Source organism: Tachypleus tridentatus, chromosome 3 (assembly GCF_004210375.1).
Source record: "Tachypleus tridentatus isolate NWPU-2018 chromosome 3, ASM421037v1, whole genome shotgun sequence".
Taxonomy (NCBI): Eukaryota; Metazoa; Arthropoda; class Merostomata; order Xiphosura; family Limulidae; genus Tachypleus; species Tachypleus tridentatus.
Genome location: NC_134827.1, coordinates 89,432,597 through 89,460,468, shown reverse-complemented (window position 1 = coordinate 89,460,468; position 27,872 = coordinate 89,432,597). Strand labels below are relative to the sequence as shown.

Below are 27,872 nucleotides of genomic sequence, written 5' to 3'. Positions count from 1 at the left end.
TTTAGTAAGTATGTGGATTTTTTAAACATAACTTATTACTGAAAACAGTTCTCTTTAGAGTTAAATGGATAATAACAGATTAATAGTCAAAATACCACTGAAGTAAACATGACATAATAGGGTAAATAAAGTTTTAACTGGCAGAATATTTAAATTTGTTTATTTAGCATTGAAAGACTAGAGGAAAGGCAGCTAGTCATCACAACCCACTGCCAACTCTTGGGCTACTCTTTTACCAAGAAATAATGGGATTGAGCACAACATAATAATGCCCCCATGGCTGAAAGGGCGAGCATATTTGGTGTGACATGCCAGGCTATTTAAAGTAGTACAAGTGATGTAGCATTATAGTGCATATGAGAAAACAGTCTAAAACATACTTAATCATGTATATAGTAACAGCCTATATGAAATGACAACCTAAAAAAGGGTTCAAAAGTTGTGAATATTTTACTTCCTGGTAGGTGAATTTGTTATGGTATTATCAACACAAAAACCAATAAGTCAATTATCATATTCAAATTATTATACACGTTATTATTGATTGAAAATAAGATATTTATTACATACAAAACTGGTCTCAAGTAATAATACTGTTAGCAAAAACCATGATACCTATATCTTATAAAAGGTAACTGTAACACTATTTTGAAAGGTGACATTTTAAAACATGTTATTTATACTTCATTAGCAAAAGTGCTGGCTACTAAATAAGAAAAATAACATACTAAACTAAACGTTTTTTTGTTTATGGATATGCAAAATGAAACCTTCTGATCAACAAAAAGTAAAGAAAAAGGGAAGTGCTTTTAGTGAGTTTTTTTTCTAAAACAGTTTCACAATAAAAGTGTTGAAATTTCACAACATAAAAAATGCTACAAATACTAAATCAAATTACATGAATTAATTAAACCAAATTAAATACTACATAGTATGTACTATTTCATGCAAATTAAGAATATCTATTGTGGAAATAAAATAAGAGGATACTGGTGATGCCACTCTTGACATAGTAGGTCCATTAGACACGGGACGTATTGGAGAACCACTGCTTCCTAAAATTCTGAATTAACTAAGTGTATTTTCACAAAATTTCACAAGCTTTTAGTTCAAAAGAAAGTCTGTTGTACACATAGAAAATCTGAATTTTTAACGAAGTATTTAATGAGTCAATCTGAGTTAAAAGACAATTTTCATGCTACTAATAAAAATGCTTCTTTTCATCTTATAGCTTTCATATTGAACATGCATAACATACAGAACTTCCCAAACATCAAAATTTTATTTGCATCTGATTTCATTTAGTTTTGTCAGACTTTTTTGGGGTATTTCAAAACTATTTCTCACAGGAGAACAACTTTGTGTAAACAAATGCCTGAGTTACAATCATGCCACACTATGTGTGCATTGTTGTCTCAATGTAGAGTATCAACTTTCATGAGAATATTTTTTACTTTATTTTTTTCCATTTTGTTTTCTTATTAAACCTACAAAGTTCCTAATTTTTATGTTTTAATTACTTTTATAACAATAAATAAAAATTATACACAAAAAACAAAAACTGAGGATGAGGTGGTCTAAACCTAATTTTTTTTGTGAAAATGCTTCTTTGTCCACAAAAGTAACTGCTGTTAATTTTAAATATGTATTTTAGTACATAAAAAGTAACCGTACAGTTCAACTGAATGTCTAATATAACTTAACTGGCTTTCTAACTAAGCTATAAATAGGTTTTAGAAGTTCTCTTAGCTGCAAAAAACTGAACACAACAATTGCAAGTAATGAAACTAAGCACAATTATCTACTTACAAGCAGGAAAACAAAATAATTAACATGAATTTTGTAAAGAAAATGTGCTCTTTCTTATTGTTTGTATATAACTCAATATGAACATTAGAGAGAATTCGAGGCATTTGAAAGACAGAATGGTACAGAAGGGACATATCATATGAGATTGAAATTTTTTATATTTTAGTCAAGGAAAATGATTGGAGGTTTAAGTTGTATTCTTGCTTGTCAACATCAATTATTAGCACAAGGACAATTATTAGCTGAGTGTTTATTTAGGCATTTCTCTTTGTAATTAAAAGAAGTTTAAAACTTGTACAAAAGTTTGTATTACAGACTACAATTTAATACCAAGCTTACACTAAGGTTTTCAAATTAAATTTTGAACAAAACTGTAAAATTTTATGATGTGCATTTTGACCCTACAGTAAATATAGCATTGAGTAAGTTAGGTTTTTAAAAACTACAAGTCAACAACAAGACAGAAGAAAACCTTTCACTTCTATGAAAAATAGCTACATAACCAAGTGAAACAATGTGTAAGTAGGTATTGAGATTATGGAAAAAAATATATTCTTCTAACTGTTGGAAGAAGATAACCTGAGTTGTTATTTTTTAGTTCTATATTTCCAATAAATTATAATTCCTAACTTTCCGTTTTAAATATCCATAATCTGGTTTTTAGCATATTAAACATTTTTATATATACTGTTACCTCTTACAGTGTGTACAAATATTTTTCTGCATCATATTAAGTAGAATAATTTCAACAAATTTACAATTTTTTTAACATCTTGTGAAAGAAAAGAAAAATAAAGTTAAGCTTTTTTACAAACAGACTATTCTAAGGTATACATCCACCAAATGCAAATACACATATATACTATACATTTCCTACTTGTTGTTTTGTTTTTTTAAGGAGAAAGATAAATTATAAGAACACTGCATTGCATTAAATATAAACCTTAATGAATCATCTTCTCACTACTTCCTTAACTAATAAATTTGTCCAAATCTGGATCCACTGAGTTTTCCCATTTAGCATTTAGATCTGAGGCAACATCTGTGAAGAGTATATTCCATGTCCACGGCAAGTCCTCCTAGATAAGTAATTATTTATACCATGAATTTCAAGAAATTACAGCAAATTTTACATATCTTTATATTGCAAGAAACAAAGACGTTCACAATCAATAATTCATAACCTGTGATAATAAATTCCAGTTAAGGGGAGCCACCTTCTATGATTCATTTTATTTTTGAGTTATACAAGTAGATATAGCCACATTTTCTAGTTTTGATGTTTTTAGAAATATAAGTAACTGTCATTACAATAAAAAAAAAGGTGAACAAAGAAACATGTTTTAAAGAACTTCAAGAGAAATAACAGGAGAGAATAAAAATTATCAGTACAAAATTTTCATTTATAGAACTAAAAAATTAAATATTACATTGACAGTTTATTTTACACATTATCCAACAGTAATTGATTTTCTGAGTAGGGTGCTATAAAACAACAGGTAAACTATGTTCATAAAATGTGTTTCATGGATTTACTGAAAATACAATTCATAAAAAATCACTAGAATACATTGAAAAAATAATTATTTATTTATTTCAATTTAGGATATTATCACACAAACAGTTAAAACCAGTACATATATGTTTTTATTGTGGGAGATTTCTGAATAAAGCTGGGGATTTTTTCAAGAATGGTTAATTTCAGAATGTTAAATATGCCAAAATCTATAACTAAATATGACTGTGTGTATATCTTGTGGTTTTAAATAATATTCTTGGGCACAAGATAATACAGTATTTAGCTCAGCTTTTGTTGGCCTGCTTGGTACACTTTAAAATGATTGTCTCACCATGATATAATAACCTAGCTATATAGATAAAACAAGAGCAATCACAGAGATTGCATACCCTCACCCAGCCAATATTTTTCAAGATAGTGTACACTTATATTTGAAAACTCAGAAAATCATATTCAGATCCAGAATGATCAATGATTCAGACCACTTTTTGTAGTGTGATGTGAAATCTCAACCTTAATATGCCCATGATATTTGGTACAAATCCAATCACACTTTAAGATATTACTGACCCAAAACTGCAAAAAATGTCTTATCTTCCCATTATAATAAAATGCTTCCAAGTTATCCAAAATTTCGATTTGGACCAAATTTGGGGGGGATTATCCTAAACTGACTTCCCATTATATGTAAAATATTTTTGTACATCAGTCTATTCTATTAGTTTTTGAGATATATGCACAGAAACATAGGCACACAGAGACTCAACAGCAATACCCCTGGCACCATTCCACCAGAGGTGAGGGTAAATACGTCACACTCTACCTTACACAGATAAAATAGTAACATACCTTCAATCAATATCAGCCATACAAAAATAGACATAATAATGCAAATGAGATTAATAGAATGAAGTGATTGTCTATTCAGAACTATTTTTCTTCAAAAAATAAAACAAAACTGTAGCATTTATTACATCACATAGGCTGTATATTCATAAGTTAACCTGTTATCCATATACATGAAGAAGAAATGTGTGATTGCTTGCACAAGAACTCCTCCAACCTTATTGGGCCAAATTTTATAGGTAAACATTATAAACTGTGGGGAATGCTGTATGGGGTCAACATTGAACTTATTCCTATTTCGTTTTTTTAAATCAGTTAGTTAATTACTCTCAGCCTATTGAGTCAATCTCAAACGACCTTGGCATGTTATCCTTTCCATCCTTATGTTGTATTACTCACCACAATAACTAAGCTAGCTCTAAAATTGTTGTTTGCAATATTCTTTCAGGTAATATAAGGATAGGTTTCATTATTATGAGAAAGGAAAAGTTCACAGACTCTGAAGAAACCCAACACTTGAAGCATAAGAAAAAAGAATATATATAATTGAAGGGAAAATTTTCAAAACTCTTTGTTGTTTGAATTTTCATTTAAAGTGGGCAAAAGTATTCTTTACTTAAGAGTTTTTGTCCATTGTAAATTATAATGACCTGCTGATTTCTTTATGAAAGAACAGGAAAACTCATTACACCTTTCTTGTATAGGTCAGAATTTAAAATACATACATTATTACAGTTTTGAATTCAGATGCTTGGGAAGTAAGTAAAGGCAGACAAAGTAAATTGTTTTCTGATGCCATTTGTTACTGTGTAAGATGGGATTTTCATTACTTGCCATTTAAGTCCATATATAGAAGCAGAATCAATTCTCAACCTAACTAGAGACTAATGGTGATGAACATTACACCCAACATTACAGAACTATGCTGGGAAAACAGGTACACTCCATGCCATTAGAGAGGTAAATCTGTGTTTAATATTAATTAGTGTTTTAGTGAATTTTTATGTACGTATTTTGTGCTGTATGATTATATTGGATTTATATGGTCTATCCCTACAACCCCACCCCAAGTGACAACAATATGCCATGTACACACCTCCCCAAGTGACTACCAAGCCAGAAATCTCCCAGATCAAGTCATCACCAACATTAACAGACACTTAGTTGGCATTAGCCTGGTCTTAAACAAATTATAGTACATGTAAAAAACACTTATGTCAGGGCAGACACAGATATGGTGGTGTATTGCAATGTGATACCCATTTCAAAACTGAAGTAAATAAATAAGGTACATGATAAATACATCTTCCTTGTTCGTGTTATAAGGATTTAGCCAGAGTATCACATACAATATTCCTGTGACAAATTGGTAAGTAAGGCACAAAGACTTCATACCTTATACTGTAAAGATATTTCATGTGGATACTTAAACAATAAAAGAAACAAAACCAGGTCACTTTGCCTTATGGCATTAAGAACTAGAAAGAGTGTAGTTTAACAGAAAAAAAAAAAGCATTATTTATGTGCTATAGTAAGGAAAATCTATAACTGGACAAACAAAGGTTCATACAGATCTTTTGATACTAATATCCAAATACGATACAAAACTTTTTTTTTCTTCATAAAACCTGTTTATCCATCAAAACCAAGGTTTCTGCTACTAACATGAGAGTTAACAGTAACTCAACTAATAATCATAAGCTTCTGACTTTAAATACCTTTTAACTTTGGAAAATATTCTCAAGTTTTTGCATTCGAAAATGGAAATTATTCTACTGGAATTCTGCTAGGAGAGATTTCAAATGCATCTCATTCCTGATACACCCAGCAAATTAATAATTTATGGAGTATGTAGTCTTATCTTGACTAATGGGCCTATTACAGAACTAGCTTAGCAAATTGTTACTCTCCAACCACATACTACTATACTTCAAGACAAAACATACAAGAATTGTATTGCTTCCAAGATTTAAGACAACCCAATTTTGTTCTAGAGAAAAAATATCATATGTACCATCAAATGCTCTAAAATGTAATATAAAAATTGATTCAAAAGAATATTAATCTCTACAAAATAGCCTCATTTAGCAGAAGATTTCATGCAAGAGAACCCAACGTCTAATCTTCTATTCTGACAGGATCCAGTGATCCTATCTGATTGAACAAATCAGCAGATACATAAAAAAGTAACATGATTTGCATTTCTTCAAATTGAATAATCTTAAAAAAAGTGTGTGAAAAATATACATGATTATACATTTATGAATTATTAATTTATCAAAGTATTGCAGATTTATACTCTTTAAAATTAAATTTGAGCTTCTATAACACTTTCTGTAAAAATGCTCATATTCCTTACTAACTTACAGACAAATTTACATGAAATTACGATTTTTTACTTCATGTTTCTGAAAACAAGATAACAAACCATTTGTTACAGTCTACTTTTCTCATTGCAAAGAAACCAGACATATAAAGCATACTTTATAAAAATATATTTTAAAGACATATTTAATATTTTATTTCTGTATAAAGCTGAAGTAGTTACTATTTAACTATGTATAAAATAATTTACAATAACAAAAACATACCTGAAACACCTTTAAGATTATGAACATCAACTGTGAATGTCATGCTAAACAATGTTACACAATGCTTCACCCACACAACTACCATATTTAAAAAAAAACATTTACTTTACTTGAAGATTCCATCAAATATAAGTTATGTTTCCACAGCAAACCTGAGGTGTTTTTTCTTATAGATATGTTAAATCTTGTCTAATGAAGTACTATTTTTTTAAAAGCAAATAATATTTATAAAAATGATTATTTTTATGCATTTTAAACACTGAATTTTTCATCTTTACCTTTGGGATTTTCAAGAATTAGAAAAGTGTAAAATAATAATATTCTAACCATACAATGTTTTACATATCCACTCAGTCCAAGATCATTTGGCAGACTGAGATAGAACAAACACTGTAGAGCTTTTAGCACTACTTACATAAGCCATTTATTACAGTAACAATGGTTATAGTGTGAACACCTTTTCCAAGCTGGCATAGTGTGATTGTAATCCATTATACTTGTCATAAGAGATTAGTATTAGGACTTTTATATTTTTAATATAAATTCTTTATCTAAATCCTTAGGGCTTTTTTAATGCATTTCACTCATCAGGTCAGCTGGAACACAAGAAACATAGTAGTTGTCTAGTCAGCTGGAACACAAGAAATGTAGTAGTTGTCTAATGTCTTTATTCATGCGAATCTCATGTTTGACATCACAACATATATAAACACATTCACACAACTTCAAATAATTTAATAATGAAGTTTCTGGTACACAATTTTGAAAAAAAAAAAACATTAGCTGGTTGATCATTTGAGGCAATGTACCATTAAAAAAAAAAGAAAGAAGAGAGTTACTAAGATGTTGTAAGAAATTACTTGCACAAAGTGCTTATAATCTCTCTTAAGTATTAATGTACTTAAGGTGTAGTTGTAGGTGTTTCCTTATAGCAAATTTACATCAGAAGGTCTGCTGAATCCATTGAGGGGAATCAAAACCCTGATTTTAGCATTGTAAATCTGTAGACTTACAGCAGTACATGTACATATATGTATAAACAGCTTTTCATATAATTATTAGCCATACAACTCAACTGATGACTGAATGAAAAACTTATTGGGCAGTGAGTTGTGGAAAACAAAAGACAGATCTCAAATAGTATATTTTTCATACAACAGTGATTTAAACATGAAATAGATATATTTTTAGGCCTATTAGCTTTGTAATACTTTGCTACCTTTTAGCATTTAAACTGTATCATATTCAAAGCAGTATTCTTACAAGTAAAAGTTAGGAGTTTGGGTAATGTTTTAGTTTTACACAATAAATCATATATTTATCCATAGCAGTGAATTATTTTTGTGTAATATAAGTTTTGCAATTCTTTGGCAAAGTAATGAACACCCCAATTTCAATTTCTGATACTTGTGATCCAAACAGGGACAGAAATAACGTTTTTCATTTGTGTACCAATTCTGCAACTGAAATTCTATAATTTATATAGCAAAACTTAGTATTCATGAAGCACTTTCTAAGTATATTTTTTAAAATTAATTAAGCTATGTATTGATAAATTCCATCAAAAAGTAATTTACATATTAAAAATGTCACAAGCTTTATTTTAAAAAAATATTTAGCTTTATTTAAACTGTTTCAGATTGTTTTTTAAACAGTTTAATTTTAATATTAATCAACAAAAGAAATAGCTAAAATTTAAAAAATTCACTTGATTTACTTTCTTAAGATCAAACTGTTTTCAAAATTTAAACTTGTAACAACACATTTGCTACCTATAGGTGAAACCTTTTGAGGTAAGTAGACTGCTTCACACTGAGACTAATAGCAATATTCACCTTTGTAGAGAAAAAAAATCATTCATGACTCTGTAACAATTTTTAGGTAAAATTAACATCACAAGAAGGTTTATTGTACATAATGACTTAATATACATACAATTTACAAAAAGGTTAGAAACAATTTTAGATGGTACACAAAGACATCACAATTTAATTACTACTTTACCTTAAACTTTATTTACTAAAAAAAGATAACATGTCAGGGGAGGACCACTAGATTTAATAACCACTTTTTGTATATGCTCAAAACCTACATACTATTCCACCAAACACATCATCCTTTTTATCACAAGAATGAATGTTGCTTTTTGTTCCAGCATTTAGAAAACTGGAAAACAAGACTGAAGTCAAGTATAATTTCACAATTAGGGTACAATACCTTTGATACTCTTGTTACAGTAATCTTACTCTGAACTGCAACAAAAATGTAAACATTCTGTTGATTTTGTTTTTTTGGATTTCTCTGACAGCCAGTGAGATATGCAGAAGGATTCCTGAATAACAATGCAAAAAAAAACAACACCTCTCAATAGATAGATTAAGATCAAATTCCTTAGAACCAGAATCCTCCAATTTGATTCCAAACAAATGTTTGAGTATCTTCATCCTAGTATGTTTCTCCAGTTAGTTTTAAAATGCTGCAAAAGACATTATTACCATCCTTTTCCAAGATTCTTTATATATATATATATACTCAAGACTCTTATACCTGAGCTATTTAAGTTCATCCAATTATAAAAGGGCTATTTTGGCATTTACATCTACATAATGAAAGCCCTAAACACTAATCAAATAAAGGCTCAACTTCTAATTACCAAACACCAATATGCTGTGAGGTCTAATGACTTCAGGAAGCTAAAAATTGGATGTCTAATTTTTAAGCAAGTCTGCATGTTTGTCTGTGATACGTTTTTAATGTTTTTCACAAACACACATTTGTGATATAAAGAATTTAATGTTGCTCTTAGCATTTGTAGAAGTAAGTGCTCTGTATTCCAACCTTGCATTCTCATTTCTTTTATTTCCTCAAAAAGACTACACAGTTCTTTACCATTTATAATACAAGTCTACAGTTTCCTAAATTGAAAATTTATTTCCAATAATAGTTAACTCCACTACACTTACAGTTATTACTCAACTGTTACGATTGCAACTTTGCCCATCTGATTTTTTCTCATTTGCTCTGGTCTTTTATACTCCACTCAATTACCCTTGACAATATTTCTCTTATGATACTCTCAGCCTATGTCAATGTGCCCTTTATCCTACTACTGTATATTAGCATCTAATTCAGATATTTTTATCACTTTTTGGAGACTAATACCATTCCAGTCTCTAACATTAGCTCTTAATGGGGAGGAAGGGCTGGAGAGTGTCAGTGGAGGTTAGTATTGTAGGAAATACATTTTCAATGTAGGAAAAATGTTAATTTCCAAAACATACTTTCAGTGCCACTTATAGTTAAAACTCCACACTGAGAACATGGAGTGGCTGGTCTACAAAGATCAAGAATGTACCAAGGTAAGACTGGTACCCACACTATATCAACAACAGGCATGCTTTTCACCTTGAACTTACTTCTTGTAACAAGAATAGATAGTACATGATTAACCATCACTACAGGCCAGCCCCAACCAGATACCTGAGGTTCAAAAACTTGTAGTTGGAAACAAGGGATCTTGGTCAAACGTTTCCACATGTTGGTTCCTATGAAGTGTACTGCATTTTATTATACACAGATACACTTTTGACTGGACCCCAAACTGTAGCCAAAAAGTAATGCATTCCAAAGCATTAGAACCGTAACAAGAAGGTAAGCAACACCAAAGCTGACAAACTTTCTACATGCCTTACTCATCTAAAGAAACAGTCTGGAATTATGAACATTTATCCTCAATCTCCATCTGAGTGGGCAAACAGCATTCCAGTTGCTTCCTGAATTATGGATAGGATATAAAACATGAAGCTCAATGAAATATCCAGGATGGGACCACTCTGCATTCAGAATTATGAGGATATAGTGAGCCTTCTTCCCTGAACAATATATTAAAGTACTATTGATCAAAAAGGCCATGCACATTTTAACCAGATAGTTAGGCAACAAATCTGAACTGGTATAATGAGTAGGTTCCCACATAGGCTGACTGCAATCTACCAACATCTGAGAAAAATACAGTGACCCATGGAGGAGGATCCTCAACTTCACCCTCTTCTCCAGAAATGGAAGAAGTCACTCAAACACTCTGGAGAAAAAGCCTCTGTCCATCTTTTCACAAACTGGAAAATGTGTGTGGTAAAATCTTTCTCGCTGCACTAGTAAAATCTAGTGGGTCATGCATAGTGGGGAGTCTTGAGGAACAGTGTCCTGGAAATAGTGCAATAGGTGAACCAAGATCCCTAAATTTCTAAAAGCAAACTGACCTTAATTTATCAATTTGATAAGTGGCAGAGACAGGAGGATCCCCTTTACAATTACTCATGATAGTCCATGAGTAGCAGTCCAGCATAAAATGGTAATACCATCTGGTAAGCTCCAAAATAATCTTATGGAGCATCTCATTTATGCAAAGCCTGTTGAAAACAGAAGTCAGAAGGGTAAAATTGGTTATGGGTGTGGAATTGAAATGATAAAAGCACACCAATTTGTGCAACACATGCCACAGATTGGAATCCAGTGAAATATAAAGAGGTAAGGGATTCTGGAAAGTAAAGAGACAAGAGGAGGAGAAAAAATAATCACCCCTCCTTATAATCTACTAAATGTTGTCAAAAAAGCCTCAGGATATTAATATAATGGGAGTGAGCCCAGTAAAGAATATGCAAAATTCAAAAACAAAGGTCTCCAGAATTCATGCTCCCTTTAAGAGAAATGTAGGAAACCACTGTAGGACTGTCAGAAGGAATCATGATGATTTTCTCCCTCAATAGATAAACACTTTGAACCATTGTCCATTGGACAGCAAAAAGTTCTAAAATACTGATGTAGAAGGAAGATTCATCATTCATCCATAGACTCTAGAATTCTTGACAATCAATATATACACCACATCTCTGAAATGAGGCATTTGTGAAGAGATGAATCCCAGGATGAGGGGTAGGTACAGGAACACCAATGGTAGTGTTGGTCCAATCAAACCATATAAGATCTAAGATGTTGCTAATAATTAAGGAGGCTGAATGATCTAGTTGAATGCAGTTCATGATCCATTGGTTGCATACCAACCACTGAAGGACCCCTCATGTGTGCTCATCCTAAAGAAATTTAAGGGATGCCCACATCCTCAAAAGAATGAGAATTATCCTGGTAGTAGGAGAAGGAGACATGAGTAAGAGCCTAACTTATCCCATTGCCTGGAACCAGAGAAGAATTAGTTGAGTCTGGATTAAAAACGTGTTGAAAAAGGCACCCAGATGAACAATACATTGAGCTGGCAAGAGAACAGGTTTCTTAGCTTTGATAAAAAAAGCCAGTCTTGATGACTTTGGAAAGAAGAATTTGCATATGTTGTTCCTTCAACTAACAAAACGGTGTCAAAGTAACAAGTTATCTGTATAATGATATATGCAAAAGGCCAAAACATGAAGGTGATAAAAGAAGCTTGTCCAATTCTGCAGATGTAAGACAAAAAGACAAAGCTCTGAACTGCAAACTTTGATCCCTGTGCATGAAATGTAGATAGTTGCATGATGACTTTGCTATGAGAATGCAGAGATATGCATCAGCAACAGTGAACTTGGTCATCCACAGACCTGATGAAAAATGTCAAGAGAAATAACTTCATTGTGAACCTGGGAGGATCTAAGAATTGGTTGAGATGTGAAAGATTAATAATACACCTCCAATATTCTGTCTCTTGGACACAACAAACAGGCCTAAATAAAATTCTGGAAGAACAGAAATAACTCTCTTTACAACTCCCTTGACCAATAATTCTCTGATAGCATTACACCTAACCTCCACTCCACGGATCAAATGGGGAGTGGAATTACCACTGGATGGGAGGATAATGGAGGTGGAGAAGTGAACACCAGAACCTGAAGAACCCCTGGATCTGAAATGAAGGAATTCCAGGTGTCCAGAAAATGTTGTAGTCTTATTTCCACAGTTCCCACTCACATAGGATTGTCACTGACTCCACTGAAGACAATCTGCTCAAGCAGAGGAGCCTCAAAGATAAGAAGAGTATCTATGGTAAGTGCCAACAGAATGAGGAATAAAAGCCTAGGGTTGGGACAAATGATAACTGTAATACTATGCCTTCCAACAGAAGTGAAAGAAAGTCTAGAAACCAATGATGACAAGAAAGAATAGGAACCTTACTCCCACAGATGCAGAAGTCGACGAGAGTCTAGAAGACAACAACAATAGCTCAAGAATGCAAACACATGATATCATTTTGGAGTACTAATGCTTCTGAGATATTTAAAAGCATCACGATAGGAAAAAAGGGAGCCTAACCTAACTCAAGGAGGGTTAAATCAAGCAGATAAACTCCCTGCAACACAGCATCTCTATGAAGAAAATCCCAATAACTTACGAGCAGAAGCAGATAAACTTACCAAAGTAGAAATCATCAAATGACCCAATCTGTCTTCAAATTGATGCGTGAAATTTTGATAGTCTTCTGAAGAAATTTATAGAAGGAAGATAAATACAGTGGAGCCCCTCACTAACGACCCCCTTACTAACGACTTCCCCTGCCATAGGACCGGAGAAAATTTTTGACGGTACCCTGTTTGCATTAAATTGACCCCTCGTGGACGACTTCCCCTTCTCATTTATGGCATATTACAAATGAGTTTAATTATTTCGTAGTTAAACAGTATTAAGTAATCTACTTCAACAATAAATCTATTTCCAGTGCATCGAATCGAAAAGAAGATTAATTTTCATTGGTAAATTAATCTTATTCTCAATGCGCTCAGTGCCCTTATTCTATAGTACATAATGAATTAAGAACACTAAATCGGATCATTTAACAGACAGGATTAGTGTGCATAATATGAAGATTCCTCATAACACAGACTCATTTTTCACCAGAATGTCGAAGAGAAAGTTGCTTAACTTTGAAGAGAGAGTTTCCGTCATTAAATGACACGACAAAGGGGAAACTGCAATAAAAATCGCCACGGATCTTGGAGTTGGTAAAACCCAAATTCAGACAATCATTAAAGAGAAAGAAAAAATTTTGAAAAAGTGGGAAACAAGCGAAAATCCAGAAAAAAAGCAGAACAAGAGAAGATGCCTATACGACGAGTTGGATGAGAAGGTGTGGCAGTGGTTTGTGAATACAAGATCCAGGAATCTACCAATTACCGGGAAACTAATTCAACAAAAAGCATTAATATTGGCGTCTAAGCTTGGCAATGAAGGCTTCTCTGCTAGCAATGGATGGTTAGATAGATTCGTAAAAAGGCATAATATCAAAGCAGCTATTCTCTGTGGCGAAAGTGCTGAAGTTTCTCAAGAAGCAGTTGAAGATTGGACTAATCGTCTCCCATCCATCTGTGAAGGCTATTCCCCTAATGACATATTTAACGCTGATGAGACTGGGATACAATACAGATCACTTCCAACGAAATCAATGGTCAAGAAGGGAGAAACGACATCCGGTGTAAAAGTTTGAAAGAAAGAGTTACAGTAATGCTTTGCTGTAGCATGTCGGAGAGAAAGTTCGCCACTTGTTATTGGTCATAGTGAAAAGCCGCGTTGCTTTTGTAATTCTGATATGAATTCATTGGGTGTAGATTATTATCACAACCGAAAAGCCTGGATGACAATTCCCATATTTACCAAATGGGCAAAAAAATTTAACAACAAAATGAAACTTCAGAAACGCAATGTTCTGCTTTTTATCGACAACTGCACTGCCCATGTTGGAATCCCTCTATCTAATGTAAAAATCGTTTTGCTTCCTCCTAATGCAACTTCTAAGGTACAGCCTTGTGGCGCGGAGTTATACAGACCGTGAAACTGCTGTATCGCAAAACATTCTTGAGACAACTTTTGTTTCACATGGATAACGACCAAAAGACTACAGGTCCCGAGTTGTGCAAAAAATCACTCTTCTGAACGCAATGTGTGTGGTACGCGCATTTGGCTTCGACTCAAGACTTCCACAATTCAAAAGTGTTTCTTGAAATGCGGCTTTAACTTCTGTTTAGGCGAAGTGTCAAACGAAAGTGAAGACAATGTTTCAGAAAACCAATCTGACCCTGACTTTAGGCCTGTCTTGAATGGTGTAACTCTTGGCGAATATGTCAACTTCGACAACGAAACTCCAGTTTGTGATGATTCAGTTTCTGACAATATTATCGCGTGTCCTGAAGAAATCGAGAGTGATGATGGTGAAGAATGTGACGACACAACTGTAGAGTCTTTCGAGCCAATTGACTGTGCCACTGCAATGTCATATGTAGAAAAAATTTTACAGTTTGGTCTCAAACACGGCAAAATGGACATTGTAGATTGCATGGTAGCAGTGAGCAAAGACATTGAAACTGTACAATTTTCGAAGAAAAAAACAAACAAAAATTAGTGATTTCTTTAAGAAAATGTAGTTTCTTATCATATTTTAAGTCTGTATTTGATCATTTTTGTGCGTGTGTAGCATTTCTTCTACAGTGATTTCTTTATAAAAATGTATTTTATCATCGAATTTTAAGTCTGCATGAGCATTAGTGATTTAAGAAAATGTCTTTTATGATCATATTTTAAGTCTGCATGAACATTAGTGATTTCTTTAGTTTACGATCGTATATCCAGTCAGTATTTGAACACTTTGCCTATTATAAAAACGTACATAATTTAAATCTTGGTAACGAATTGGGTATCCACCCCTCACTAACGACTCCCCCTCGTTAACGACCTTTTTGTTGAGGCTTTTTTGAAGTCGTTAGTGAGGGGCTCCACTGTATAGGAGAACAGTAGTGAGGGTCAAATAAGTCAAAGAAAATTGTAAAGTGTTCAAAGTGATCACAGGGTCCAATCTGGAACCCCACATATCCAAAAAGAAGAATTAATCTTTCGGGAATCCAAATATACATTCTCCTGGCAGTGATAAGCCAAAGCATGCTGTTCAAACAAGTATAGCTATCCTATCATGTAACTGAGCAGTAAATACCCAATTACACAAAGGAATATTACGTGGAGGACAAAAGACTAAGTTGGTTGGTTGGTTGTTTAGCATTTATTGGTGCAAAGCAACTGGGCTATCTGTGTCAAACAACCAGTAAAAAAGGTAAAAGAGTAAAGTAATAAAATATGTAAAATGGAATCATGCTAAAACAAAACATAGTCCAATTTTCAAATTAATAAATTAATATTTTAAATAGAGTTAAAAAGACCAATGGCCCTGAAAAATTTAAAAACACAAATGAGGTGGACAATGTCACCATTGCCAATGACACTGTCCAATATCAAGGATGAACTTATGGTAAAAAATATGTTTAAAATGGTGTCCTCGCTCTCGATCATAATGACAGCATGACATTAAAGTGTGGACTACTGTGACTTGAGTGTCATACAGACCACACACTGGTGCATTATTACTAGATAAAAACAAGAGCAATCAGCTAAAAAACTGTAACCAATGTCTAGCCTTACCAGAAAAACTTCTTCCTTCCGATTCTTACGGAAACAAGGTGGCTAAAGAGCAATAGAAGGTTTGATCTGGAAAAGCTTGTTATCACATTGCTCACTCCAAGTCGATTGCCAACTGGCATGGAACCGAGCCTTGAATAGAGGGCCATAATCCATGTATGGGACAGGCGTGGCATTGATAGCACAAGAGCAGACAAACAAGCTGCGATGTCAGCAGCACGCTCGTTCCTGTGAATACCCAAGTGGCCTAGTAGAAGTAGATAATAGAGAGAAATGAGCCAGTCAGTTTTGAATATCAACGAGAACTAATGAAAAGTGATTCCATGGCCAATACAGAGCTAAGCAAGTTAGTATAAATAGTACAGTTTGTGTACTGCATAGCATCTATGTGATTCAGGGCAAGAGAAATGGCATACCATTTGGCAGTGAACACAGAAACTGTAGAGGGGATTCTGTGTGCAACATCCAAATCACACCAAACCATGGCAGAGCCCACAGGGGCATCTGAATTCGAATCATCTGAATAAATGGAAATGGAAGGATGGTTTGAAAGATGTTCAGCAAAGAGAAAGTGATACTTCCAATTGGGAGTATATGCCTTTTTCAGATGACTCAAGGAAAGATCACATTTAGAAATGGTAATTAGCCATGGTGAGATGGACTGATCAGTGGATACAGCTATGTTATCTGAGGACAGACCCAATTCATCCAACTGCAACAGGATACAAAGGCCAAAAAGAACATTGGCAGATTGTCTACTCTGAAAAAACATGGCTCATTGAGAAAGAAAAGCACAACAACAGTTGTAAACGGCAAATGTATAGAAGAGGTTCGTGAGACTCGGTGTACAAACTCTGGACAGTAGAAGTGTAGAATGCCCCTGTGCACAGCTGAAGCCCCTGATGGTAAACAGAATCTGATATCTTCAAGGCTGAGGTCCTGGCAGAGCCATAGAACATAGATCAATAAGAACATAACAGATTTTCAGCATAGAACATTGATCCATTCCCCAAGAGGTGGATGACAGGTCACGGAGATTGTTCAGTGTCCTTGTACAGTTGACATGTAGCTACTTGATGTATGGGATAAAGGTCAGCTTATGGTCAAAGAAAAGCCCCAAGAATTTTGCCTCAGCCACAATGGGAAGCAAAACTTGTCTGAGACAGAACTCAGGATCTGGGTGAATACCCCTTTGGCAGCAAAAGTGCAGGCAAATGGTTTTAGATTGAAAAAAGATAGAACCATTTGATGTGGTCCACTTCATTAAGCGATTAAGGGCAGACTGTAGCTGCCTTTCAACAAACCTCATGCTCAGTGACTGACATGAAATGTGGAAATCATTGAAACAGAGACAGTTTGCAACTGTGAGGACGATTTGTATGCTGATAGCATTAATATTTATAAAGAAAAGTGTAAAACTCAAGACTCAGCCCTGAGGGACTTCATGTTCTTGTGGGAAAGAAAAAAAAGTGTCAAACCCACATGGAATTGGAATCACCAGTTCATTATAAAATGTTTAATAAAAATGGGTAAATTGCCACACAACCTGTATAAGTGGAGGTCTCGCAAGATGCCATACCTCCATGTTGTATTATAAGCTTTCTCAAGGACAAAAAATACAGAAAAAAATGCTGTCATTTGAGAAAGGCTTTCCTGATTGATGTTTCAAGTCAAATCAGGTGGTCCATAGTGAAGTGCTGTTGTTGGAATCCACAATGAGTGGGTAAAAGGAGGTTATTTGATTCAAGGAACCAAACAAGACAAGCATTAAACATCCTCTCTAAGATCTTACAGAGACAGCTTATCAAAGCAATTAGGCGGTAGTTCAAAAGAACCTTGGGGTCCTTTCCAAGCTTAGGAAAAGGGAGTAAAATACCATGGTGCCAAGCATCAAGAAAATCATTCTATTGCCAGATCCAGTTAAAAACAATTATGGAAACAGCAAGAGAGGCAGAAGAGAGATGGCACAGCATCTTGTAATGAATATCATTGGGTCTGACTGAGGTACTGCCAGGGCACTGCAGAGCAACTTTGAGTTCCACCAGCATAAAGGGGCAACTATAGTCATAGAGATGATCAGCCCAAAAGAAAAGAGTTGGAATGCTTTGTTGAAGAAAAGTGATAAAGTTATCAGAATAATGTTCTTATATACATTAACAGGATAGAGAGTATCACAAGACAAACATCACTAAGGACAACTGAGTGGGGTATAAAATACTGGAGCAAGCAAGAGAAAATCAGACCAATGCTTAGATGGGCAAAGTTGAAATCCTGGCAGTCAAGTAAGAGCTATAAGTAAAAGCAGAGGTATTTATATTTTGGAATTATGTTCTATAAATGCAACTTCAACACAAAACATATGAAAAATCAGTAATGTTGCTTTGAAAACTTAGAGATAATGCTGCCAGTAGAAAAAAAATATATCAGTAAAGAACATTAAATGTAAAATAAACTTCACAGATGTTAAGTATTTTTAAATCTCTCTTACTCTTGATTTTTCTGCTCTGCTGCTGGTTTCAGTTATGTTTTCTATGTGCTTCAAAACAACATTATAAAATTGCAACAGAATTTTGGTAGTTGTGTGTTGTATTCCAGCCATTGTGTACCATAAATGCAACTGTGATTTACCATCTCCATTTCTAAAACTTGTTCACTAATTCTTTTAGCTCTTTGAGATTTCTGGGACACAAAGTAAAGGGCTGTCAAACTATCCATTACTTCACTGAAATATTTCTCTTGTATTACTCTAATGAGCAAACCATTAAGATTTTCATGTCCCACAATTTATCTTCATATTTTGAGCAAGGCTGGTAGTATATTTAGCCAATATTCTTACCATTAACACTTTTGTACTTCCATCATATTTGTGCTTTATCCATTTCTGATACCCAGATATTATAGTTGAAATATAAGGACAATTAACAAAAACTGGTATTTTTTTCACTACAAAATTAAAAACATCAGTTGGACTTTCCCAGTACAATGAAGAGAAATCTATCATATTTTTGGACTAAACAGACAGTTAACTTAGCTAAACTTTAATGTGTTTTCTAGTTGTGGAACAAAAAAAGAAAACAAATAACATTCATAAACAAAATTATAATACAATCCTATCCAGATAATCATCCATACTTGTGTTCTCTGACTAAGTCTATAGATAAGCCTAATAACACCATGAGCAAATTTCCATATCTTTTTCCAGACAACATAGAGAGACCAATGAAAATTGATTCCTCAGTGAGAACTGAAAAGCTATAATTAGTTTGACATAAAAGACACATTACCATTTAGTAATAATATTACATCTATTAATAGTTTTTCAACTAATGTTATGTTTATGAGGGTTATTTTACATTTGTTAACTTGATATATGGATTTAGGAGAAACCTAAATCTCTTAAACTACTGAATTTTGTTAGATGTTACTAGTTATAGCTCCAAATGTTATATACATTAGTAGTATTTATATGATAATTCACAAACATTCTAATCAGTACAGGTTTTACTTTTCTAGTATATTTATATGCAATGTGTAGTATTTTTAATCATCTTGTTATACAGGACTATATCGACAAATTTACAAGTTATTTTTCAATATTTTTTTGAAGTATTGATCTCTATCATTAGCTTATTTTTCATCATAATTCTTCATAATCAAGACTTTAGGGCTAAAATTATTGTTAACAGTGAGGGTATCCAACTGGTAAAACAATGCATTCTAATTACTTTAAGTAAAAGAGTTTGAACAGTATTTGTAATTACCTATGTTCATTACCGAGTATATTTTTAGTTCTGATTTACATATGCAGTTTGCTTTCATCAGAAGTTAATGTTCAGTGTACAATATGCATTTCTTATCTTTACAATTTTTGTGTTAGTGTAACTACTAAAAAATGTACAACCTTTTGTATCTTAGTAAACTAGTTTTATAAAACCAATATTAAGTAATGATATTAGTTGAAACAAACCTACTTATACACTCAATACAGTACTTATGCTACATAACTTTCCATGGATACACTATATTAAAATATACTAACTTCTTTGATCTCATTTTCAGGGGCAAGACATCTTGTGAGAATGTGAAGACCAACACCATCCTGTTAAACAGTTACACATTATTAGTTCCAATAATTATGGAGCACTGCTTGTATTAAGTAAACATAATAAAACAGATACACATGTAAAACCATCTGATAATTTATTATTTCTTGGAAATGAGAAAAGGAATATGAAATATGCAGAAAAACAAATACTGTTACTTTTATAAATATTTATATGAAATCAGTGGCTACATTAAGCAGTACAAACAAAATTTAAGTTGAAAAATAAAATTAACAAATATTATGAACAATTATTTCAAACAACACCTCCTAAGATCATTTATAATGGAAAATAAACTGTCAGCCTCTGGAAGTATGAAAAGAAGGAAAGCAACACAAAAGTGGACAAACTCTTTCCTCAACTTGAAGAAGTGCTAAATGCAAAAAATCAAACTTGCAATTATGGAACCTTTCATGTCTCACTCAGTGTAAAGAAAAAGATAACTCAGGCTGGGATTATGATCTTAGCTCCCAAACCTAAGAAGCTAAGTAATGCCTTTTGCCCTAAGAATTATGAGGAGGATGTGGAACAAAATATTTTCAGCCAATGACACAGGAAGTGATGCTCTAAGTACAGAATTATGAGAGGTCATGGGTCCTCTTCCATAACTTCTGAAATGGAGGCAATGACCAAAAAGAAGAGCCACACTCAATTCAACTGGATAGCAAAGTGTCATCTCTGAACTGGAAATGCAAGCAGTAGGATAGTTCTATTCCCACCAGAAATCTGGAAAATTCATCCAGGGTAATAAGTTTATGAGCTCCCAGGTTTGCCTTCTTTGTGAGTGGACTAATGAGTTCAAGCATCACCTAGGAAATGGGAAAAGTGAGGACTCCCCTTCTTCACTAGGAAAAATAGGAGGACAGCTTGCAATAGAAACTCTCAAAAAACAATGCTACACAGTTAGTGCAATAGCTGAACTATGCTCTCTATTTTTGAAAACCAAATGGGCCCTGAATATTTTATCCAGGGGTCAGCTGGGATGGGCAAATTCCTCCTATGCTTTACGAATGATAGTCTATGAATGGTCATCCAATAACATGTATATTTACCACCCAGAAAACCTGTGATGGTCTTATGTAACATCCTATCTCAACAGAGCTTACTGCTAGCAGTAAAAATGTATCTGTTTACTCATAGCTAGTTAGCTAATGCAGATCTAAAAAGAAGTATATTTGATCAGGCAACACCTGCCACTGATTAAATCTGAAATAAAATGCTAAGAAGGTCTCTGTAAAAACAGAAATAAGCCCAAAACAAATGAAGTCACTTATCTTTCTAATAATAGCTATGAGGTAGCCAAAAACCATCCACACATGCCATCCTGTACAATCTCACACAGAAGGTAACATAACCAAGCCACCAGGGACACTGAGATATGACAAACTGGTGAGATGAGACCAAAGTCTGCAATCACCCAGTGAAACCCAAGAGTATGTGATTTTAACAAGATGACAAACCCAACCTGTCAAAATGATAGGAGATGCATCCTGTAACATCATAGAGCCCCATGGAGACAAACAATGACAGGAACACCAAAAGTCTTCACTGCATGCAACATAACATCATAGAGCCCAAATGAAAGGGGATTTGGATTCAACTGGTCATACAAATAAGAAATGAAGGCAAAATAAATTGAAAACATTTTCTCCTTCTGAAGCCACTAAGATTTTTGGTACAAAGGATTAGTCTTGATACAACAAAAAATAAGTGGAATGAAAAAGATTAATGTTAATATGAATTTATGATTTGCACATACATCCAAACATCAATGACTATTATCCAACAACAAAAGAAAGTAAATCTTAAGAAAAGGATGACAGAAAGAGCATGATGACAAAGTTTCAAAGGATGAATGAGATAAGGCATGGAGAACCTCAGTAAGAACCCAATTAGGAATCTGGAAAGGATGGATAACCCAAAAAGATTTCAGAAGAAAGTACAAAACCAGGGATCAGAAACTGTACACCTCCAAAAAAACACAAATAGTAGTAGAAAATGCTGCCTTACACAGAGAAACAGATGAAGGCATTACACCTCTGTTGAAAAACCATGTCAAAAACTCAGAAATATGGCACAGCAGAATGAGAAAGATTAAAACCATATCTGAGAGGCCACAGACAATAAGGAAACCATTGCTCTTGATAAAAAAAATGAAAGCAGAAAGGATCTTACTGATAAAAATGACACTCAAGAGGTCATTTCCTAATGCTGTGCAATGTACTGCATAAAAGCCAGAAATGAAGTCAGAGAGTACGACTGCCCAATGAAGAATGTTCAACCTAAGCTGATGTAACAGAGATGGCTAAAGAGAAAGTGGAAAAGGTTGGTACTCCTTAATATCTTCAGGAGTGGATACCAAAGTTTATAAGCAAGTTTATAGTGATGACATAGCAAATAAATAAATAAATATCCATTTAGAAAATTCTCAAGATTATGCAAGTCAAATTTGAAAACTGTAAGGTAAAAATCAGCATTTTGATACTTAAAAATTATTTTGCAGGTGAAGTAGTGAGAGTTTGAGTGTGAATAACTACATTAAATTACAATTTTTTCTTTAAAGAAGTGGAAAAAAAATCAAAATCAAATACTTTACTTTTCTAAAACTACATACTATTAAAACAATTCTTGCTAATTTTCACACAATTTTACCAACCAATTTCTGTAATAACATACGATGAAAGCGACATTGTCTATTAAAAAATTAGTAGTTTGTAACCATAGAGTTAAACAAAACCTAAAATATATTATTTTTTATATTCAAGGATTTCCTTATTGTCCTTCAACATAAAATGGCACCAGCAACTCTACATTGAAATAAATACAAAATATAAAACCAAAACAAGAAACTTATTTAAATTGAAAATCAGCATTCTACAAATATTACAATTAAAAGTTCAATAAATCAGTCTCTTATATATATTTCAGATACTCAACAAAATATACTGACCAAAGTTGTAAATGCTGCATGTTTTAACAAATCATTATCCAGCTCCTGATATGTCACCACTCTGTTCACTGCAACACTGTGAAAAAGGTCATTCTTTGCTAAAAAACTTTCTTATTTTTGTCAATTGATAGAATCTTTTGCAAAAGGAAATTACAAATATTTTTGTCTGCAGATACATAACATTGAAACATAAATCAGTTTAGATACTAATGTAAAATTATATGCAATTTTATATGTATTCTTCTGATTATATTTAGATAAATGTTCAATCCACATTTTAAAAAACTGCCTATTCTCAACACTAATTAAAACTGAAGACTTCAGAGCATCTTCTATATAGTTAAAATCTTTCTGAAAATTAAACTAAGCAGTTCAGCAAAACATTTGTTATTTCCTAATTAAATGGCAATACAAAGATTTTTATAATTCATTTAGTAATGTAATCTGCAGAAATGCTATAACTTAGGCATCTTCAATATTACTGAAAAGAAAAGATATAAAACACTGATAAAAACATGGTTATATAGCAATATACAACAACATTTGATAGTACATGTCTATCTTTATACAACATAAAACATTTTATAGTGATTTTATTCATAAAAGATTATATTAACTGTGAAGGCTATTTTGGGTATATTAATTTTATCTACAGCAGCTCCACTTGCACACTACCTAAATGATAAATCAAATACATTGAACCATCTTTATCCACAGAGCTTTGCCAACACAAACTAACCAAGAAACTCAGGTATTCACAAAACTAGCAGCACCATAATGTTTTTCATGAATTCAACTCAAACACTTAGCATTTTGTCACAATAAAATAACATCACCAACTGTTGTTAGTGCTTATACTTATGTGTTTGATCAACTGGACTGAGTCACCACCTTCTATCAGGCAAGTCGTGTCACAGTTATTCCCAAGAGATTTCATCATTTACATCCATGTGATGCTAGAATGTCTCAATATACAGTGCTTAAGTTGTCGAGGTAGGCCAAAAATCTTTTTTCAATGGATTACTTGTGCTATGTTTTGATAGACTGAATCCCACAGTAGCTTAAACCATTTCCCATTTTTAATGGATCTTCCAACAAGTCTTAAATGTCTCAGAGTGTCAATCATCAAAATTATGAAAAATGTATACTGGATCGTCTATTTTGGGTCTATCGATTCTAAACTTTGAAGTACATCACTAAATGCTCATTGGAAAAGTATTTGAAGACTTTGAACTTATTTATTATGTGTTGAAAAACAACTGCATACAAGTATAACCTACAAATACAGGAATCTGAGATAGTTTATCAACAGAAATTGATAATATTAACTTGACCAAGTGACTAAGCAGCACTTAGAGTACACAAATTACCTTAACATATTTGCCAGTGTATAAGACAACCCTTGATTTTTTAAAAAAAATACATGCATTTCTTTGAGATTTGGTGTATAGAAGGATCTCTATTTTCAAGCAAGTCTAGAATGTCACTTTTGTAAAGAAATTCTTAAAAGTTATTTTTGACTTGTGTTTACTTGAATTCTGAGGAAACTAATAAAACCACAGGAGGTTGTTATGTTCTTAACATACTACAGACAGCTCAATGTATCATAAGTCACAAGCATGTAATAAACAACTTAGTTTCCATCACAGTTCTGTTACAGAAAACAACTAAACCTTAGAATATAATTACCTACAATAAAAACATGTTTACAAAATCAGTGTACATTATAGAGAGTTAACATTTTCCTACAACAAAAATGTATTTCTGATAATACTTATCTTCTGTCACACTTTATTCCAACAAAAGTTTCTCTTCTCTGTCTATCTAAGCATTGGTATGAATCTTACTTCACTTGCTCCAGCCTTTATGTTCCAATACATTATCCATATAAATTTAAATATTGTTATTCTCTCCATCTATGTCAATGCACCTCCTACACCAAATCTATACATAAGCTCCCTATTATTACTTCCTATTCACTTCAGGTCAAAATTGGTGGATTTAAAACAAGCCATATTGTGAGGAGGAAGGGCTTAAAAATGTGAAAAATTGTAAGAAAATTTAGTTCCAACAAAGGAAAATGTTAACTTCCAATACATCTAGAATCCCACATTGACATTTGCATCAAAAAGAGGTGTGGAAATATGAGATACAGTAATAGCATACTAGTGGGTTTGCCATATTCTTCTCTTAGACAACATGAAATTGAGTTTCTGGGTGGGAAAGGCTAACCAGCCACAGAGGAAAATCCACACCTTATTAGATGAACAAGAATTTGTCCAGGCCCCAATTCAAATGAAGACCTAAGGCATAAGGACTGATCTGTATTTAACCTTGTTTAGTAATTTTGTATTATTGAAACCCAATCTGAGAGTTAGAATCATCAGCATCACAAAGAGAAGGCAAGCAATACAAAAGTAAACAAGACCAGTGAGCACCCACCACAGAGTGGAATTCAATTGAAAATGATATGAGGGTCCCAGAAAAAGAATATAAATGAACCCAATACTGAATTCCAGTATTACTGATGTAACAGAAGTGCAGCTTGTATATTATGAATCACTTCTCTTACAAATTGGCTGGAGCATGGAGAATAGCCAAGGGGTTATCTGTAACTCTTCCAAGAAGGCAAATGCCAAATCATGTAATGAAGGAGATATAAATATATTAGGTATGGTCCACATATTAGCCTGTACAATCTTCTCCACTGGCTAATACCCGTGAACCACCAGGGATATTGAGATATGGCAAATTTAATGAAATAAGACCTGAAGAAGTCTCTCTTCCTTGATAATTCAACCTTTCAAAGTGACAGGGGATAAGTTATAAGACATCTTAGGATCACAATGAACAAACAAACATTGACATGAAATCTGAAATCCTTCAGTGTGTGAAATATAACATTGACAAGTGAGAACCAGGTATAACAACAGATGGTCCAGATCCAAGTATTCATATAAGTGAGAAATGGATAGGAGAGAAACCCTTATCCATTTCTCAACTGCTACTGAAGTTTTCTAAGAAAGGACATCAGGATATAACACAAATGAAATGGTAAAATCAGAGTCCTGTAAACATGAACTACAAACACATCTGAAAGTCAACATCCAACAAAGAAAATAACTCTCAAAGAAAAGTGATAAGGAACATGATGTCAAGGACTCAAAGAATGGATAAAACATGGAGAACCACTAGGATATCCCAATTATGAACTTGGAAAAAACATCAACAACATATAATCAAAAAGATTTCAGAAGCAAGGAAAAAAACTGGGGTCTCAAAAACTTTGTCTTCCAGAAAAACAAAATGCAGCTGACAAATCTGCCTTATACAGAGAAATGGACAAAAGTGCCAAACCTTTGTTGAATAATCATATCAGAAACTGAGAAATATGTGACCTAGTGGAACAAAAAGAATTAAAAATTATGTCTGGAAGACCATTTAAGACATGTAACCCATTTCCATGGATAAGACTCTAAAGTAAAATGGACAGAGTTAATAAGGATCCCACCCAAGATGTCCATCCAACAGGTCATGCAACAGATCTCATGAAAGCCAGGCTTGAAACCAGAGAATGGTGATTGCTGGATGAAGAATATCTGACCGAGACTAATATAAGATTTATGGCCAAAGAAGAAGTGTAAGAGGTTGGCACCCCTGAAGATACAGGAGGTGGGAAAAGCAAGGCTAATCTTGCCTGTAGAGAGCCAGTAGAACAACTTGACAGAACAAGAAGCAAATCACTGCAAGAAGTTTGGATAACAGACATATTGGAGGGAAAACATAAAAATGAAGACCCACCTAATCTCATCTATTCTGTGGGAAAAACTATGTTTGGATGAGATAACTGATCAATAATGAAATTCACAGTACCTGGAAAATGACAAACAAAGAAAACAAACTGATCATTGTAAGCCATAAAGGGGAGATCCACTGCATGAAAACAAACAGATCTGGTGTGAGTGTTGCCTCACTAGTAACCATAGTGGAATTTTTCAAGTGAAGAATTACTACCTTCCCTCTCAACAATTTGAGATCCAAAACCACAGCTCACTGCACTGCTAGAAGCTCTAAAAGATGTGTAGAGAAGATTCTTCTTCTGTCCAGTGTACTGACCACTCAAGGAAATGTATGTGGTTATAACCCAAAGGAATGAGTGATTTCAAGAGATAGAACTGCATAAGCAAATGGAGAAAGAGAAAAAAATATATTAGAAGAATGGCATGTTTCACATTCTAAAGGCATTACAGGAGAAAGTTGGGCCCAACTGAGACATGAATTGAAAAATACCCTTAAATGGAAGAGTTACTGTGTAAAGTAAGAAAAAAAAATTATTTGTTTTGATGAAAAATCCAGCTATCACAGTTTCAGGTAATGGAGCAAGAAAGAATCCAGTCACCTATCTAATATTGAGTGTGAATGCCCAGTGAGTGAAGATGGTGTGAAAAGGATCCAACTATTTGCCAAACTATAAGTAGAAAAGATGTGAGGCCAATAGGCAAAGCACAAAAATGAAAAACCTGTCTCTCATGCACAAAATGGAGATAATGGCATAATAGGCTCCGTGTTTGGAATATGAAGATTGTCATTAGTGTCAACAAAATTTGCCATCT

General features: G+C 33.4%; 1 protein-coding gene across 3 annotated transcripts in view; it reads right to left on the bottom strand.

The window, feature by feature from the left end:
- Positions 1-540: 540 nt before the first annotated feature.
- Positions 541-27,872, bottom strand: part of IFT43 (intraflagellar transport 43) — a 72,839-nt gene continuing 45,507 nt past the window's right edge. For all 3 annotated transcript variants that reach the window (XM_076495525.1, XM_076495526.1, XM_076495527.1), the window contains 3 exons: positions 23,260-23,335; positions 20,246-20,305; positions 541-2,888 (listed from right to left, as the gene is read on the bottom strand). In XM_076495525.1, the coding sequence (XP_076351640.1) occupies positions 2,781-2,888; positions 20,246-20,305; positions 23,260-23,335 (244 nt within the window). In that variant the 3' untranslated portion in view covers positions 541-2,780. The remainder of the gene's footprint in view (positions 2,889-20,245; positions 20,306-23,259; positions 23,336-27,872) is intronic.